The 19,849-nt window shown below is 38.7% G+C and overlaps 2 protein-coding genes across 6 annotated transcripts in view; one reads left to right on the top strand and one right to left on the bottom strand.

The window, feature by feature from the left end:
* LOC125645230 (uncharacterized) overlaps positions 1-19,849 on the bottom strand; it is a 104,844-nt gene that overhangs the window by 18,014 nt on the left and 66,981 nt on the right. Inside the window, exon 1 of one of the 4 annotated variants that reach the window (XM_075117922.1) lies at positions 14,934-15,057. The exons of the other annotated variants lie outside the window; for them this stretch is intronic. The gene's annotated coding sequence lies outside the window, so the exon portion shown is untranslated. Of the gene's footprint in view, positions 1-14,933; positions 15,058-19,849 lie in introns of those variants that run through there. 4 annotated transcript variants of the gene reach the window in all.
* The window catches only part of LOC125645232 (sodium channel protein type 2 subunit alpha-like), a 210,369-nt gene that overhangs the window by 179,507 nt on the left and 11,013 nt on the right, over positions 1-19,849 (top strand). For both annotated transcript variants that reach the window (XM_075117912.1, XM_075117911.1), the window contains exons 21-24: positions 1,225-1,347; positions 9,308-9,589; positions 14,493-14,546; positions 15,070-15,207. In XM_075117912.1, the coding sequence (XP_074974013.1) occupies positions 1,225-1,347; positions 9,308-9,589; positions 14,493-14,546; positions 15,070-15,207 (597 nt within the window). The remainder of the gene's footprint in view (positions 1-1,224; positions 1,348-9,307; positions 9,590-14,492; positions 14,547-15,069; positions 15,208-19,849) is intronic.

Here is a 19,849-nt window from a genome sequence, read left to right as displayed (position 1 = left end):
GTAATACTCAGATCTGTGAATCATCATTCCAAGCAGCCTTACTCAGAACAGTCCTCTCTGTATAGGTAGGGGAGGTAACCCATAGCAGGAAGACTTCTACGGAGCTGAAGAAGCTTCACAGAGGAAGAGAAACACCTTTTCTTGCACAAACTGAGTAGCCTACAACTGATTACTTTTTAGTGTACCTTGATGCTTGTGAAAGATGCTACAGAATTCAATAAATAACTTTTTGGCACAAGCTTCTTCATGCAACACTGAATATAAAGCCTTTAATAAAACGCAAGATTCATCACACAAACTTATTACTGAGATACATATTGACACCTCAACTCTTGATTAATAGTATCCTGAATTCTCAACTGACTTTCACAGTTTTTTTCTTCATTGTGGTGTTTGGGCCCTGGAGAATATGACTACTATAAGTTTCTAAGGACTTTAAGCGTAATCCTTTTCCCACTGAAGCTGATGTCAAAATGCCCATTGATTCCAGATCTGGCCCCTTATTGAGAGTAGTAAGGCTCCTGTAAGATTTTAAGGCAAATTGGTTAAAATACATACACGTTAACAAACAGTGTAAATGTATCTTTGTTTTTCAATAGGTTCTTTCTACTTGGTGTAGCTTCTCCTCAGCAAAATTTATAGCAAAATAAATTAAAAGGGTTTCTTGTACCAACAGGATTTCATCAGCATGACAAACTTTATGTATGAGAAATTTTGTGCCACCACGATTTCACTATGATGCCCTTTATGAAACATTTTGAGTAAGGTAGTAACACTGTCACAGTCAAAATATTGTGTTAGTAAGAATTGTGGAGAAAGTCATCCAACTTTTAATTGTTTTTCCTGAGAATGTTATGATTCATCCAGACCATGATTTCTCAAGGGCAGTAATGTCAGAAAAAGATTATTTGTGTTTTTTAGTCTAGCCCACAACCTATATTTTGCAAAGGTACTTCCTATATCTAATCTGTTCATGTATATATGTAATGATAGTATCATAGATCAAGAGACTAAGAACTTCAGAGATTCACTAACAACTTAATGTCTCTTCTTTTCCAGTTTTTTCCACTACCCAGTTGCTCTTGCTGTTAGAAGCATAGGGCATCTAAGAAACTTTTCCTAATATCCAGGCTGAACTTTTCCACCTTTAACCATTGCATCTTGCATCCTTCAATGGGCTATACAAGATACGTACAAATAATTTTTCTTTGTTTTTTTGTGTAGGTTTCTTTGATTAGCTTAACAGCTAATGCCTTGGGCTACTCTGAACTTGGTCCAATTAAATCACTTAGAACACTACGAGCTTTGAGACCTTTGAGAGCCTTGTCACGATTTGAAGGAATGAGGGTAAGATAAAATAAAAGAACCTGAACTCTTTATTTCAGAAAAAGTGACTATTCATACCAACACACAAGAAATTTTTAAAAAACAGAAATTCTGTACTCACTCTTTATTGCACCTCTGTTACTGAGTTCTACAGAACTATGTTTCATTATGTTGTTTCTAACCATATGCAATTGTATGCATTCGCTGTGCTCATTTGGGTTACTTAATCTCTAGTTAATCTTCAGAAGTATTTTTAGCTGTCAGTTCTTAGCAGACTTAGCTGTAACAAGTTTAAAAGTAAATTGATTCTATTTATATTTTTCTCATAATTAGCTTATTTTTAAAGTAATCTTTATATAGTGTAATCTTTATACAGCTTTATAATCTTTATATATTTTGCATACTTTATATACAGTATGCGGAATGGCTTCGTGTGGGTATAGAAAAAGAGCCTCTTAAACTCATTAAACAGAATGAGAAGTGTTTAAATCTATTTTTATTATTGTGTTGGCTGTCAGATGAAGTTTATAGGGAATAAAGGACAGAATGATCCTTTTCTTTATTAGGAAGTTAATCACAATAACTAAAATATCCTGACTGCAGTAAGAGCCATTTATCAAATATGCATACGTACATATAATATATTTGGTTCTCTTTTCTACAGAAATTGAATTATTGCACAATATCTGTATCACACAGGAAAAATATAGATTTGATTAGTATTTTTCTTTTGTTGATTTTTTCTCTCATGTAAGGTTCCATGAAGACACCCCTAGCTAACGTTATGTGAAACAGTTATTCAGTGTGCTTTTATGAATTCTCCAATAACTACTGTCAACCTGTCTGTGACACAGCGGTGTGGGAGCTATAAACCTTGTTTCATTCTTTGCTGCTTGAATGTGTTTATGTAGTGACACAGATGAATGTATGTAGCACTCTGCCTCAGTGACAAGTGTTCAGAGGGGAAGCGTATTTTTTCATGTGCATCAGAAAAAGAGTATGAAATAACTTACTAATAGGTGGTAAATATTAGCTGCTTTAGACTGGTTGCTTTAAAAAAAAAAAAAAAAAAGCAGCTCAGGTTTCCTGCAGCAGCACCTGGATCTGCTTTCACGTTCAGAAGCAGAGAAAAAACAAGGTCCTCCATTTCCACCAGCCCTTCTCTTCCCTTCAGAACTTGGAGAGCACCTCCTAGCCCACCACCTCATCACCAAAGCCTAGACTCTTAGCAGAAACACCAGGTTCTGGGTGAGCGTAAAACAATAAAAATACCCCCAGTTCTCCTTCCAGGATTCTCTAAGGAATCTCTCTTTTATTGTAGGATAGGGAGAGAATGTTTCTCTTGCTGAGATGAGATGTCGGGAATGGAGGGAGGGGGGACAGGGAACCACGGTGAACCAGGTGAGAATGTGCAGGAGCTTGTATATGTTGTGAGGAATTTGATAGCGTGGGGGAGGAGAGAGGGAAAGTTGGAATACTGCTGTTAGGATATTGGAAGAAGGATTTCTGTAGTGTTCATCATATGCACATGACTGTGTGTTTCTCTGGGAAACCTTCCCTCTTTTTCATCTTTAAGCTCTTTCCAGATGCCTTGTCCTTAGTAGCTGAGGAATAGATGTGTACACTTTCTACATTGATGAGGTCCACAGAGGTAGCGTTAGAATCTGTATGATAAAAAAGTGACCTACTTTAGTTGAGGCTTTGATCAGGGTGAGGAACCTTTATTGGATTTAAGATACGTGACCTTGTTTTGGTCCCTTGTGCCAATGAAAACACCTAACCTATATTATAATAGACTGAGATATTCTTCATAGGATTCTTCTTGATTGTCCTTGTTGTGACCCACTAGCTTATACTTAGACTGAAGAAAGTATTTTCATATAGTTGTTCTTACAGAGATCCATTGAGTTTGCTTAGACCATGATATACTGTAATTAGTATTTTCCAAGGGGTTGTGATCTGGGCTCTCTCTTTACAGGAGCAAATTCCTTTTTGGGATTTCAGATGCAGCCTGCCTCCAAAGTCTGTAATGAGGTGTAGCTGTTACAGTCCTCTGATAGCTACTATAAAGTGACTGAGAGCTGTTTTCTGGGGATGTGGTAGCCCAGGAAGGACTACTATCCATGTTATGATAATCGTGGGAACACAAGGTCTTATTTTCAGATGCAGACCAGATGTCAGAATTCTCATTCTTAGCAGTTTCAGAATCATAGGGCATTTGTTGGCAGGAGACCTCTTCTCTTGTTAATGCTTTCCATTGCAAGGTCAGTGCACACCTTAGAACATCAATACATTAATAAATGTTCTTTGTTTTCTGGGATGAGGAAAGAAAATTATGTGGAAGATTGGTGGCAGGGGAGAGGTTGTTAAAAAGAAAAAGAGAGAGTGAGAGTAAAAAGTCCCCACGCAGGATGATTCTGATGCCAGATGACCATGTAATAGAAAGTGGGAAATGAAAAAACCTATTGAACATGTCTGCAAGCTATGTTTCCCTTTATTTATTATTAATAAAGCAAAAGGCAGCTTACGTAAGACCTGATGTTTAGCCCATTGGTAGGGCAGAAACAAGTAGTGTTGCCTAGAGTTAGGATTGCCCAATACTTTCTCTTATAAGCCCATTTTCAGTTGCTTATAACTTTGCCAAAATGTAACAGTGTAAACTGAAATATTCAATTCTAGGTGTCTGCCTCAGGGTGCATTTTTAGTAAAGTTTATAGAAAAAATAGTGTGTGATTATGTTAACAAAAAAAAATAACCCTGTATCGTAATGAACATACACAATGGGGTAGAATTAAGGTTGCATAGGCAGCCTTACTTCTGGCATTTCCTAATTTTTGAGTACTTGACTTTGAAACCCTAGCATTTGATCAACCACTGTACATACTAAATAGTAAGTAAAAAGGCCCCTTTTAAAAGTAAGATTGTGAGGCAAACTCAGGCTTGGATTGAAAATCTGCTTGCAACCTTAACTATGGACTAACATCTCTCCATAATCCTTTTAGTTGTGAACCATTCTTATAGGTTGCTGTAAGTCTCCTCCCTCGAGTCCTTCATCAAAACCTTCTGTGAAGCCTTCCAGCTTCAATGATGGCACATCATTCCATGTTTTCCTATATGGTACCTGTATGTATTTTTAAATATTGTGTTGTAACCACATGCGTCTTTTTGGATTGTAAGATCTTTGGGACAGAGCATCCTCTTTGTTTAGTACAACCTATATATTGTCAAGCACAAATTGCACTTTGTGGTATATATCCTTAATAAATAACATATTTATTAGTTACTTTATTAAATTTTCCTTGATAACTTAGGAAATTTATTAATAAATTTCCTATTTACTTTTAAGGGGTCACATTGTTGGCCTGGTGTTCACCTGACCTCCCTATTTTCACTCTCAGCTTAGGTCACTTGGACACTACGGCAACTGGTTTTGTTCACAAATCAGTGTCTAAAATAGAATAAATAGTCATCAAAATTAGAATAATATTGGACACACAATTGTCCCACACTTATTTGCACCTAAAATTTGTGGGCAGAAAATATTGGTGCTTGCTTTTGAAAATATGGCCCCACAATCTTAATTTCTAGATGTACCAGTCACATTAGAGCTTCTCATCAGTACAAGCAGTTTGTCTTCCCAGAAATATGAATGCCACTTCCAGTTCACCTCAGAGTCTTCTTAGGTGAGAAAAAAATCCAACTCACTAGTTTTTCATCTCCGCTCAGATAGTTAGCACAGATAATTACAGCCTGCGGTAATTTTATTTCTCTATTTTGCACATGCATTAATGAAATAATATTTGTATTATATTAATATGACTAGAACTTCACCTAAGATTGTAAAGTAGATGGCTTTGGTCTTTAACATTAATGGTAGCACATCTTTTGATTTGTATTCTATCTAGACCTGCATCAATGAGTTCTGCTAGCAGCAAGCTGAGATAAACAAGGTTTTCCAAGGTCATGAGCTTTGTAACATTTGCGGTAGGCCTGCACTCACGAATGAGCTCCCAGACATTTTCATCTTTGCCCTAAGACTCTTCCTCCCGTTTCCAGCTTTCTCAGAATTCTCTGTAATCTTTCCCCAAGTCCTTCTCGGTTTCCTTTTGAGCAGCTTTCAGCCTTCTCCACCCAATCGAGTCTTTAAGTCTTGACTCCTTAGCTCTTTCCTGAGTCATGGTCTCTTTGATCTCTTCATTCCTTCCTTGTGTTCCCACTCACCTGACCCACTGGCCATTCAGGGCCTATTCAGTTTTTCCCCCTGTCTTTAATATAGCTCGGCTACATATGTGAGGCTGGTAATTTTGTTTTAAAAGGTATACTATAAGCCACTATCCTGTAAGGCATACCAAGATTGATAGTTGTAGAAAAACTATTTATTTCCTGTTCTATACAGTCATTGTTTCTCCCCATCCACTCACTTTGATTTCCTGCTACAAGAGTCCTAATAATGTAAACACCCAAATCTTTCTGACAGTAACCATTTGGTCCACTGCTCATGCTCAAAGTTTCCGCCAACATGCTTGTGATTTCCATCAATTGTGGGTAATACTGTAGAAAACACAATTTTACATCACTTTTCTCCTAGTGTTTGGGAAACATGCCTTAAACTTTTTAGTAGACACAAGTAACTAAGATCTAACATTTTGTTCTGAGGACAGCAGATTTTATCAAATCCGATTGTTACTAGAAATGTTTTCATGTTTTGGGTTATTTTTGTTTTTGTTTTTAATTTAATCCCTGATCTGTAGAAACAGAATATGAAATTGACTAAACAAATGTGAAATTAGCCAGTCTATTATCATTGTAAACTAAGTGAAATGTACACAGAATATAAATGTTGAAAAGTAAATTTGATTTTTAAAATACATTTAGTTTTAATCATCTAAGGAAACTGGTTTATTTAAAATGGTACTCATAAACTGACAATATCCATTTGAATATTTCTGATTGTCTTTCATATAATGTACTCCAGAATGCACAACCACAATAGCTTAATACTTAATTCCTTTAATTAAAGTACCAACACCCTTAATTTTATCATTGATCTTTGTTTTTGGCACATTAATTGATAGCCATGTACCCTTTTTCCTTTCAAAAGAAATTATTTACAAAATGTACCGTATCACTGAATCACCACCAGTGGTGAAAATTGGCAATATTCTCTAGAATCCCACAGATTCTTTAGGATCTCACAGTTGCTAGTTCCTGCCACCTACTGTATACAGAGCAGAATGGCATGGTATATAAATGTATGCAGTGTTGTAGCCATTTTGGTCCAAGGATATTAGAGAGATCATATCTTTTACTGGACCAACTTCTGTTGGTGAGAGAGACCAGTTTTTGCGCTTACACATCCCCTTAGGCTTGCGATCCTGATCTCCAGCCTGAGCTGCAATGTCCGCACTGCCATTTTTAGTGCAAAAAGAAAAGGAGTACTTGTGGCACCTTAGAGACTAACCAATTTATTTGAGCATGAGCTTTCGTGAGCTACAGCTCACTCAAGACCTGCTTGCACAAGTCTGTCTTCCCTGGGCTGGGAGGCTCATTCCCAGCTCCAGCAAACATATGCTATGAGTCTCAAAGGATACACTGTACTTGAAGTTGCCCCCTTTTTTTCCCCTCTGAAGTTCCGGTGTTACTTTGGTGCCCTGTTTCTAGTGGTCACCAGGCTTTCCCTGGGTTTCTTGCCAACTTGCAGTTTGTGTCTTGGCAGACCTCTTGGGCAGACATATTTTACAGCCTTGTATCACTGACGCCTCAGATCAGGCACCTTTAGGTACTTTTGCCTCTTAGCAGACATCAAAATTATGATTTCTAAGCAATAAAAATCGCCAGCAGTCCTATATCTGCTGCATTGTCACGCCGAGAACTCGAACAGTTCAACAAATGAATGAAGTGAAATTCATTATGAAAAACCTGACTTCAACAATGACTGCAACATTTCCAGGAAATTATTTGATATTGATAAAACTTGTGGAGACTTATTTTCTGTCTCTATCCATTCTTGTCACCAGAGATTTCTTAAGGATCTACCATTTTCATTACAGAACCTTTTTCTTCAGTCTCTCAGTACTTAGGGCATGTACAAAGATACGGGCACTGGTGGTCTCTGGTCCATATTCTGATAGAAGCAATCTCATTTCAAGAGTTTATGGACACATCCTCTCTACAGGAAGATGACTATGCGGTTAGCTTGTATAGCAAATCCAACACCTGGGGATGGATAATGACATGCTGTAGGGGAGGCTTTTTCCAACATAGGAGAGGTTCCTGAAATCCATATATATATAACCCAAATCAAAGAGAAGTGGAAGCCATCAATACAGTTCTGTCTTTAGTTGCTGAGAATCTATGGTCTCAGGAATACAGACTACCCTCTGGAGAGTTAAGACATAAACCCCGTAAATCACAGATATTGGCCAGATTGGATTACCTTCAGGAAGACATGGAGGTAGGTCGGAAACCAGCTTCACTTTATGAACATTAGTACTGTTTATGTTGGTTCAGAATCAGCAATTGCTCAAATCTAGGATCAGACTCATTTTCGTCAATAAGAGACCTTAGCTTAATCTTTTTCAAGCACTTTTTCTTCTTCTATATGCTATCTATTTATGTAAAATTATTTCTTTGTAGCTGTCACTTTTGTAGAAGAGCAGCAGCATCTCAAAGTTCTATCTATTTAGAATACTTATAATTGATGATGACACAATGGTTGTGCAGATTGCTTTGTATTTCATCACGAAAGAAAATTCCCCTTTTCAGATGTCTGAGATCATTTGACATTTTGCCCCAAACTATTTCAAAAGGATTAGCTAAGGTACAAGTTGGAAGCATAAAACAGAGATCTGACATACCTGAAATGAAGCTGGGTCTGGCACAATCACCATGCATCTTTCTAAGTTTTCTCCAGAAATGCAGATAACTTTAAGTATCCGTATTCTCGCTTGCAAGATGGATTAAGGTGTTGTGTGAGAGGAATTTAAGTGCTCTCCAACCAACTACTGCCAGTAGGAATCACAGTGCACCACCAGATCCACACCCATGTTCTGGGCAGAAAGATCCCTGGAGGCTGAGACTTGGTGAAAAAATTCTAGTTTCATTAAACATTCTAAATTGGCTTTTCAGTTCTCTGTGGACTCTTCCGCAAAGAAGTGATAACCCCCAAGGTTAGAACTAATGGAGAAATTTTTGTAGAAATTAAATGATCAGGTATGAAGAGCCAAAGCTGTTCTCTCATGGGGATGCCACACTTAAGTTCCTTATTCAACCAGCAGGACACACTCTCCTTTCTGCCACCCTAATTACCTATATTATGACGGCAAAAAGATTGATCATAATATAAGCTGAAACTATACATGCTTTTAGATACACTAAAATGAAAATATGATTTTATTTCAAATACCTAACAAGATCATTATAAGTGGTGCTTCAAAGGTACTCTAATGATCCAAATGAACATATAATTCAAAGTGGTCTATATCTGTGACAGGATTGTCTTCAGTAAGTAAAATTGTAATGTATTATTAAGTATTCTGTAAAGGTATTATGTGTTTTACAATTCTTGAAGTCCTAATTTTGTCAAATAACCTCTGTACTGTTTGCAAAGATCTATAGATCAATCAGTCCTTATCATCAGTCATTGTTTATATTCATCAGTCATGATTTATCACATTTATTAATTTGAATGTTATATTTCTTTAACATGTATTTTTTCCCCCTAGAGTACACATATTTTATGATTCTGTCTTGCTACTTTTTAAAAAAAATAATTAACTTATTTTTCATCTTGACATTTTAGTCTTCACCTTTTTCATGTCGATTCATTGTGTGGTTTGTTATAAGTATTTGAAAAATAAGATAATTTGTAACTACATTTTGTAATAAATATTTTTGCTGTTAGCCTTTTTAGAAGAATGCCTAATTACTTTGCTGCTATAAGTTTTTTTACAAGCTTTTCTCCCCTGTATTTCTTTATTAGGTGGTTGTGAATGCCCTTTTAGGAGCAATACCATCTATTATGAACGTACTTCTGGTTTGTCTTATATTCTGGCTAATTTTCAGCATAATGGGAGTAAATTTGTTTGCTGGCAAGTTCTTCTCCTGTGTTAACACCACAACTGGTAACTCTTTTTCAAGAGAATTGATTGAGAATAAAAGTGATTGTGAGGCTCTTATGAAAAGCAATGGAGATGTCCTGTGGAAAAATGTGAAAGTAAACTTTGATAATGTTGGAGCTGGCTATCTTTCTCTGCTTCAAGTAGTAAGTGACAATTCTGTATATATTTTTATAGTGTAATTCCCTGTCTATAGTTTATAGAAGCAAAGTTGGATTCCTTAATTTTCATTATCTTGCTATAAAGTCATAGATAATCTATTACTGAAAATTGTTAGTGCATTAAAAATATGAAAATTTGGGAGTCTTGGAGAAGGAAACTCTTTTTATGATGTCCAAAAGCAAGTTTCCATGGAGATTACAAAAATGTAGTTCCAAAGCGGACATTCTGGACCTTTATCAGGGATTAATAGGGGACTTGATTAATTACCTTTTGATGCTGTTCCATGCAAGCAGATTAATATTGGTATTTGGTATCAATTTGGCATGCTCATGTGTAAACTTTGGAAGAGGAGCGGTGTTTACTATCAGCCAGAATATATAGATTGAAAAAGAGAGGACTGTTGAGAACAAAAAAAAAAAAAAAGAGGTTAAAGCTCATCCCAGATCTCTGCAGATTTCACTAAAATATTCCAATGACACAGAGTCAAGATAAATTAAAAATTTACCTGAGGTATTTGTTTTGTTTTTTTGGTTTGTTTTGTCTACACCTTGCACATTAGATAGAGTACATTTTTTTTTAAAAAAAGTGATTTTTACCATGGTAGCACAGTAGGCAAACTGCAAGACCTTGCCCAATTTTCAGAGCAAAAATTATGTAGGGGATAAATTTAGTGATTTAAAAATAAAGACCAAGTAAGAGGGTTTTAAACTACCTTCCTCTTTCTCCATGTTGTATGCCTTTCTAATCAGGTTCACTTGGCAAGCTGCTTCTGGGAAAACATTTGTGCGCATAAACACATGCTAATTATTCTCAAACTCTAGAGCTGGTAGTCCTCTGGTGACAGGCTACCATTGCGATTGCTCTTGGGAGAACCAGCACTTAATGTTAAGGAGGGTTAGGCAATTGCATGAATTATCTATTCTGGATTACTTGGGTGTGTCTACCTTTGTTATATGCACTGTGGTTCAACTGTGTATTTGAATATGAATTCCACATGTATTCAACATGTCAACAGATATGTTGTTTCTAGTAAAGTTGAAAAAATTGCATATTTTTGTATCATTTGTTTTTACCCAATATTGTTTTATTTTACAGTAGAGATTACAGTATTGGGGGACACAGTTTCACTGATTTCATGTTTCTGTTTATTTTTTTCTTAAACTACCAGTTTTTAACATATCTAATAAGTAATTATTAACAGAAGAGATGGGCAAATGGCAGACAATAATTTCTCATGAATACTCATTTGAATTAACTCAACTTGCATCAACCCTGGTCACACCTTGATTGTCTTTGACCATTTGAGTAATGTTTTCTCACATTTATGTTAACTGAAAATGACTTCACTTCACAGAATCACTTCAACTAAATAGAGGCTAAATGCAATAAGAAGGTGCCAGTGAAGAACCCAGGAGGGAGGGAGGAGCTCATCAACAGCTCTCCTCTGACAATCTAGTTTCTCCACTATATTGGTGGCAATGTGGCATTTCTCAAATCCACCCAGGCTTGGTGCCGTATATTGACACATGCCACAGTTGCTTCTAAGACAGAGGCAGTTTGTGCTAATAGATATATGATTAGTGGTTTATTAACTGAGCCAAAAGCCTAGCTCGGGTGGACCTCTCTTGCCACTGTAGCACCAAAGGGCATGCTATACTGAAGCATTCACTGCTTCATAGAACTCTGCCACATCCTTTTTCATTTGAAAATTGAATCCCATTTGCTTTTGGAAGACTTCTTTTTTTAAGGAAAGTAAAGGGAAATCCCAACATCTTTGCACAGTATATACTCAATAAAAGGACTTTGGATTGCAATATATGGTGCCCCTGTAAATTATCTCAATACTTGTTTTTTGTGTCCAGTGTGCAAGATAATACACATTGGAAAGAATTATTTGAATTGCTTACACACATTGCTAGATATAAAATAACTATGACAACCCAGGAAGAAAACCTGGGCATCATTGTGGAAAGCTGAATGGTTGGTCTTAAAAATGAAATGTTAAGATGCATAAAGGGAGAGAAAATCATGTCTCGCTCAGCAGTACAGCCTTAGTTGGAATGCTCAGTTCCACTGTTCAATCTTGGTGACCCCATCTGACCAAAGATAGTGCAAAGAAGCAGCATGGGAGGGGGGGGAAATGACTAGAAGCATGGAAATACTTTCATGTGAGAAGGGAGAAAATTGGGATTGTTTAGTTTAGAGAGGAGGGGACAGAATAATTAATGATATAGAGAAGTTATTTGAGGCTTCTATTTATCTTAGAGTACAAAACCAAGGTGACATTCTGTGCAATATAGCTCATTTAGTCATTTTCATAAATAATCAGTGGAACTCATTACTGCAAGATAATATTGAGGCCAAGAGCTTGGTAGGATTAAAAGGATTAAATATATACGGATAAATGGGTTACAGAATATAACCGATATAAACCTGGTTGTTCAGAGCACAAGACAACCACTAGCTGATGGGATTAGAAAGAAATTTGACCTAGGTTAGTCCATAATTATTCATCAGTTTCTCATACCTTCCTTGAAGCATGTAGCGCAAGCTGATGTCAGAGATAGAACAATGGTCCATCTAGTCCAGTGTTCTGAGGTAATTCCTCATGTGAAGACACTGTCCCTGCTGAGGTTGAGCTGTTCTTTCTGGCACTCTGGCTACTCTGCTGCTGCTTAAGTGGAGGCACTTGTCCTTACCTACTACATGGTTATTAGGAAGGCTTCCCTCCATCTGAACTATGTTGCTGTGCACTGTGGCTTTTCTGATTAGCATATATATATTGCAGCAATTGTGCTTTGTGTTATTTGCATGACACAAAAATGTTGCATTAGTTGGACAGCTGATGTCAGTAGAAAAATAGTTCCACAACCATGGTTTCTTCCTTTGTTGTTTATCAGATGCTGCACTTATATTTCTGGTTGCCTATATGGAGTAGCAGAGACAGCAATACCCTGGGAGTCTCCATAATCTCTTCTGGTCCCTGTGGCATACCTATTCCATCCTAGTGCATTTCTCACTGAGCCCCATATTCCATCTCTTGAATATTTTCTTTTTGGACACTATGGAAGTAAAATGTTAACATCATACTATGGCAATCTCTCTTTCCTGCCCATTAGTACATTTTATCCTATGACACACCACAGGATGACCCTTATGTTCCCTTTCCTCCAATCCTGGAGGATCATTTTTATTTCAGAAGAACCACCATGAAATGTATTACCTCTATATAAATCCAACTCTCCTTTTTCAGATATACTGTCAACCTGTGCACCATTCTGTGACTGGACCACAACTTACATCAGATCATCTGTAAAACTCCCTGACTGACTGTTTTTGCTAGTTTTTTTGCTCTCCCAAAAAACAACATTTCTCTATGGTGACATCATACTGTGTGCCCATGTTAGGATGATTCCCTTGCATTAACATGGTGTCTAAACCATGGGTTTAGGGATTTTTCCCCTTTACTGTTTGTATAAATATTTGCCTTATTTACTGTGAATGCTGATGACCAGAAAAGGGAAGTTAGTTATTGGATGCTGCTGCAACATTAACACACCAAAAGGACCAACCTGTCATTCCCAACACTGCTGTCCTGAACCCTGGCAGAGTGGCTATTAAAGGAATCTCACAATGCCCATCATGAGGCACATACACATTCAAAACTTTTGTGTGCCAGACAGAAAATTACAGACATCAGTAAATGCAGTTCAGTTATTTTATCCAGGATAAGAGGACAATGTCTGCACAACTACAGAGTGATAAATTTGTTTCCAGAGCCAAGGCAGGAGAAGCCATTACAGGAATCTGACTACAGCCTTTCCAATTAAGAATTTCTTTGTATGAATGTGATAAGAGAAAATTAAATTAAAATTTCTCTGTCCTCTGCCAATAAATGTTAGATTTTTTTCGCCTAGGAACAATGGATAGAGCAAAGCCTAAATGCCCCCAAAATGAAAAGCTTTAAATACATAACATTTCCCAAGCCTGCTTATTTTCTGCTTTTTTCTTTGTAAGCTGTTCCAATCCTCTCCCTGAGAAATTCAAAGCCACAGTGGTCTGTGAAAGCCTCTCATGCTTGTAACAGTCAGAAAATGGAAACAGAAACATTACCATGTGAGTTAGCTGTATGACTGATTAGCTCAGATGTTGACCAGAATTCAGCCCATCTATGGACTTTTGAAGAGTTACCATAATGATTTAAATAATGAAGACATCCAGGAAAATCAAAATTTATTCAGGGGTATTCTGTGATTAAATTAAAAAAAGCAACTGAATTAATTGGTAAATTATTTGTTGTGAATTATTTTACTCACCTCTTTCCAAAATACTAACTTTAAAGTAGAGCTGTGCAAGTAAGTGATTTGTTGGTTCACTGGCAAGTCTGAATTTCTTTTAAAAAAAGTAAAGTGGGGTCAAACCAAAAATTTGAAGAAAAATTCACTTTGTGTTGAACAAAACATTTCATTTTGATTTTGAGATTTTAAAAACATTTTTGTGTGAAATAAAATTAAAGGAGATTTAAAAATGAAAAGTTGTTTCAGATGGAAAAATTGAAACATTTCATTTAGAAAATGTCAAAATGTAACATTTTGATTTTTTTTTTAAAATTTTCTTTAACTGAAACAATTTGGCAAAACTGACATGAATTTGTGAAATGTTTCAGTATTGCCATATCTGCATTTTAGTTTTATTTTTTTGCCCCCAAAAAATTTGTGGCAAAAAAAATTCTCACTGCTATACTTTAAGTACTCTTTTATTCTATGAATATGAAAATACATGGTGTGGGAAATGGTCTTTCTTTCATAAGAATATGATTATAAAATGTTTTACATTTTCTTTGATCTGAAGCTTGACACAGAATTTTAACACATTGCCTTTTCATAGGCTACATTTAAAGGATGGACGGATATAATGTATGCAGCTGTTGATTCCATAAATGTAAGTATAGTACATATTCTAAGTTTATTTGTTTAGAGTGGGTAGACTCTAAGGTGCACATAACACTTCTTTAATATCTAATTTGAATGGCAGTGAAAATGAAAGCTTAAAATATGGTAAATGTTCTATACAAATTAAATTTATAAAGTAATTAAGTGTGCATTTCAGATGGAGCAACTTGCTTTCTTACAGTAGTTATTTACATTACGTTTTACTAACTAAATAAAAATAGATTAACAAAGGCTAACAAAGAATAGCCAAATTTCATGGCTTCCTTGCTTTTTTCTTAATGAAATAAAACACTGTGCATCCAGTTTTCAAAAATGACTTGTAAGTGTGCACAGACAACCTCCATTTTAATGTACCAACTCTCACGTATGCATTTACCTGCTTTGTGTACCTGGTGTCCACTGAAACACACAAATAATTGCAGAATTTTAGGAGGCATTAGAAACATCCTCTTCAGACAATTGGTCTCTTATTATTTAGTGCTGACTTTTTGCTGTTTCTCCTTATTTTGTAGACAGAGCAGCAGCCCAAGTATGAAGAAAGCCTGTATATGTATCTTTACTTTGTCATCTTTATCATCTTTGGGTCATTCTTCACTTTGAACCTTTTCATTGGTGTCATCATAGATAACTTCAACCAACAAAAAAAGAAGATAAGTAGTCTAGCATTTCATCACTTCATCAGAAAGAGCTGAATATAAAATAAATGATTTAAACATCGAGTGGTCAGCTTTTATAACGGACGAAAATCATCATCTGAACTCTCTCATAACAGTTATAGGGAACATGGGCCATATTTGAATCTGAGCGTGGATAACTTTATTTGATCAATTATTAAATGAAGTTTAATACTGATAAGAAATGTTAAAGCAGATTTTGACACAAGGTGACAGGGCACTAGAGCAGACCATGTACTTACCTTGGTGACCCCACCACCACCACCCAAAATTGTTCTTACTAATTGTCATAAGGAGTGAGTGGAAATGTATGAAAGGATAATTGCTGATGAACAGTTAATCATATTTAGCAAAGTGAGAATGGGCCTTATATCATTAGACAATCGTCTGTTACCAGCTCCTTCTCACATGGGTCTCTCATGGTAAGTTCTATACTGCAGTTAGAAACCCACAGCTAGCCCATGCCAGCTACTTGGGCTCAGGAGCTCGGGCTGTGGGGCTGTTTAATTGCAGTGTAGACTTCCGGACTCAGGCTGCGGCCCAAGCTCTGGGACCCTCCCACCTTACAGGGTCTTAGAGCATGTGGGCCAGCCCAAGCCTGAAGTCTACTCTGCAATTAAACAGCCGTTCAGCCTGAGTTCTGTGAGCCCAAGTCAGCTGGCACAGGCCAGCCACAAGTTTTTAATTGCTGTGTAGACGTACCCTCAATGTCCTCTAAATAAAGGGACATCTGCTTGTTGTCACTAATGGATTTTGCAAGAAAACATTCTCTTCAGACTGGAATCTTCTGCTGCAACCTCAGAATGAAAAACCAAATGATTGGTCCACGTTGAACCATGGTCAATATGTTGGAACGTCTAATCTGAAGAGTTCTCCAAAGATTGGTCTTGGGACCAATTTATTCAATATTTTTATTCCTGATCTTGGCACCAAAAGCAGGAGTGTGCTAATGAAATTTGCTGTTGGTACAAAGCTGGTCGGCATCGTCAATACAGAGGAGAATCGGAACATTAGACAGGAAGATCTGGGTGACCTTGAATACTGGAGTGACAAAATGTGATTAAATTGAATAATACAAAGTGAAAGGTCATGTGGTTGGGGTCTAATAATAAAAAAAATTCTGCTGCTAGCTAGGGGCTCTTCAGTTTGTAGTGACAGAGGAGGAGAGAGACCTTAGTGTGTGGATCAATCACAGGGTGTCTATGAGCCACCAATGTGATGCTGCTGTGAAAAAGGCAAATGTGATCTTAGGATGCATTAGGTAAATCATTGTCAATAGAAAGAAATATCAATGCCATTGTACAAGGTACTGGTAAGACCTCATTTGCAATACTGTGTACAATTCTGGTCGCCCATTTTCAAGAAGAATTAATTTAAACTAGAATAGGTGAGAGAAGAGTTAGTAGGATGATCGGGGATTGGTAGGCATATCTTGTGAGATTGAAAGGACTTGGCTTGTTTAGCCTAGCAAAAAGAAGGCAGAGAGGGGATAAGATTTCTCTCTGTAAATACATCTGAGAGGTAAATACGGAGGATGGTAAAGAGCTATTTAAGCTACAAGACAAAATTGGCACAAAAACACATTGATCTAAACTGACCATGTACAAAGTCGGGCTGGAATTAGGAGAAGGTTTATAACCATCAGAGAGCTGAGGTTCTGGAACAGCATCCCAGTACCTTGTGGGGGCAACTTAATTCATTGTAAGAGAGAGCTGTACAAATATGTGAGTGCAATTGTATGATGGGGAGATTTGTGTTGATAGGGGGCAGGGCTGAGCAGCCCTGGGGCTCACTTCCTGTTTGTCTTATGTTCATAAAGCTCATGCTTCGGGGTTTCAGCCAACCACCAACAGGGATCAGGAAGGGATTTCCCCTCTTCCCCAATGTACTCTGGAAGGGATTTTCATCTCCTTCCTCTGAAGCATCAGGGATGGCCGTGGCTGGGGATGGGAACATTGGGGGGTGGGTCAGGGCTTTGAACATTTTCTCTCTTTGAACATTGGCTGGCTGTTTCTTGCTCACATGCACAGGGGCTAATGGATCACCACATGTGGGGTCAGGTCAGATTGGCAGTGATGTTGGGGGATTTGCCTTGCTCTGTAGCCTGTGGGTGCAGGTCACTTGCCAGGATTATCTGGACATATCTGATTTAATCATTTCCCTGCCACTGTGGGGGCCTCAGGCACTGGTGCACCTCAGTCCCTCCTAAGTCTCTGTGTGTGTAGTCTCCTTTGGGTTGTAATATTTCGGTCTCATTTCAGTTGTTGGGTTAGTGTGCAGGTGCTGGAGGCATTGGCAGCTTGTGCCAAATTGTCAAGTTGCGAAGAAATCATTCTAAGGGTACGTCTACAGCATGAAATTATTTCAAAATTATTCTATTTGAATTTTCAGAAGCTATTTTATACATGGTCTTCTGTGTCCCCACTAAAGCACGTGAATTCGGCGGAGTGCATCCACAGTACCAAGGCTAGCATCGAATGTCAGAGTGGTGCACTGTGGGTAGCTATCCCACAGTTCCCACCGCCCATTGGAATTCTGGGTTCAGCTCCCAGTGCATGACGGAGCAAAAACATTCTCGCGGGTGTTTCTGGGTGTGTCTCATCAGTCGCTCTTCCCTTCGTGAAAGCTACGGCAGACAATCGTTTCACATCTTTTTGGCATGCAGATGCCATACTGCTTTCAGCAGACGGTGCACCGCTGCTCTCCTGCTACTATGAATCCACCTCTCCTTTCCTCTCATCTTCCTATGTAATCTCTACTATCTAATCTTTCTCTTCCTCATCGAACGCTTCCACTGCCAAATCTGCTCGGCCATCATGAACCAAGCAGCACAGCTTCTGCTGCCAACTCTGCTCTCTGGCTACTGCCGCGCTTCCGAGCTTCTCCATGTTCTCTGTCCTGAGCTCCCATCTCCATAAAATCTACAGAAGACAACCATTTACTGCCTTTTTATGGCTACCGTGAACTGAGCAGCACAGCTTCCACCACCAACTCTGGTCTCCCGCTATTACCGCGCTTCCAAGCTTCTCCATGTTGTCTGTCCTGGGCTCCCACCTCCGTGAAAGCTACAGAAGACAAACATTTACCGCCTTTTTTCGGCTACCGTGAACCGAACAGCACCTCTTCCACGGCCACTCTGCTCTCCTACGTTTCGTGCCCTTTTTCCAGGATTACTCGTGCAGGCACCATAGCCATGGAGCCCGATCAGATCTCCGCTGCAGTTTTGACCATTGTAAATACCTCGCACATTATCCAGCAGTATGTGCAGTACCTGCAAAACCGGGCAAGGAAGCGACAACAGCACAATTACGATAGTGATGAGGACATGGACACAGACGTTCCTAGAAGTACGGCATGTGGTGATTGGGAGATCATGGTGGTGTTGGGCCAGGTTCATGCCATGGAACGCCGATTCTGGGCCCAGCAAACAAGCATAGACTGGTGGGACCGCACAGTGTTACAGGTATGGGGTGATTCCCAGTGGCTGAGAGACTTTCGTATGTGTAGGGCCACTTTCATGGAACTTTGTGACTTGCTTTCCCCTGCCCTGAAGCGCAAAGACACCAAAATGAGAGCAGCCCTCACAGTTGAGAAGCGAGTGGCCATAGCCCTGTGGAAGCTTGCAACGCCCGACAGCTACCGGTCAGTCAGGAATCAGTTTGGAGTGGGCAAATCTACTGTGGGGGCTGCTGTGCTGCAAGTAGCCAACGCAATCATTGAACAGCTGCTATCAAGGGTAGTGACTTCGGGAAATGTGCAGATCGTTGTGGATGGCTTTAATGCGCTGGGGTTCCCTAACTGCGGCAGGGCGATAGACGGAACACATATCCCTATCTTGGCCCCGGAACACCGGGGTGGCCAGTTCATAAACCGCAAGGGGTACTTTTCAATGGTGCTGCAAGCACTGGTGGATCACAAGGGACGTTTCACCAACATCAATGTGGGATGGCTGGGAAAGGTGCATGATGCTCGCATCTTCAGGAACTCTGGTCTGTTTGAACAGCTGCAGGAAGGAACTTACTTCCCAGACCAGAAAATTACTGTTGGGGATGTTGAAATGCCAATGGGTATCCTTGGGGACCCAGCCTACCCCTTAATGCCAGCCTCATGAAGCCATACACAGGCACCTTGGACAGTAGTAAGGAGCAGTTCAACTATAGGTTGAGCAAGTGCAGAATGGTGGTAGAATGTGCGTTTGGATGTTTGAAAGCACGCTGGCACAGTTTACTGACTCGGTTAGATCTCAGCACAACCAATATTCCAATTATAATTGCTGCTTGTTCTGTGCTCCACAATATCTGTGAGAGTAAAGGGGAGACATTTATGGCGTGGTGGGAGGTTGAGGCAACTCGCCTGGTGGCCAGTTTCACACAGCCAGACAACAGGGCAATTAGAAGAGCGCAGCAGGGCGCGCTGCACATCAGAGAAGCTTTGAAAGCCAGTTTCATGACTGGCCAGCGTATGGTGTGACAGTTGTGTTTGTTTCTCTTCGAGTTCCCCCCCCCATATATAAGAAAGGAAATAAAGCCACAATTATTTAAAAACCGTTCTTTATTATGTGTTGCACAAAACATTGAGAGAAATCAGAAGCTAGACCTGGGGTGGAGGGGGGTATTGG

This window comes from Caretta caretta, chromosome 11 (genome assembly GCF_965140235.1).
Source record: "Caretta caretta isolate rCarCar2 chromosome 11, rCarCar1.hap1, whole genome shotgun sequence".
NCBI lineage: Eukaryota > Metazoa > Chordata > Testudines > Cheloniidae > Caretta > Caretta caretta.
This window is presented reverse-complemented; position numbering and strand designations above follow the sequence as displayed.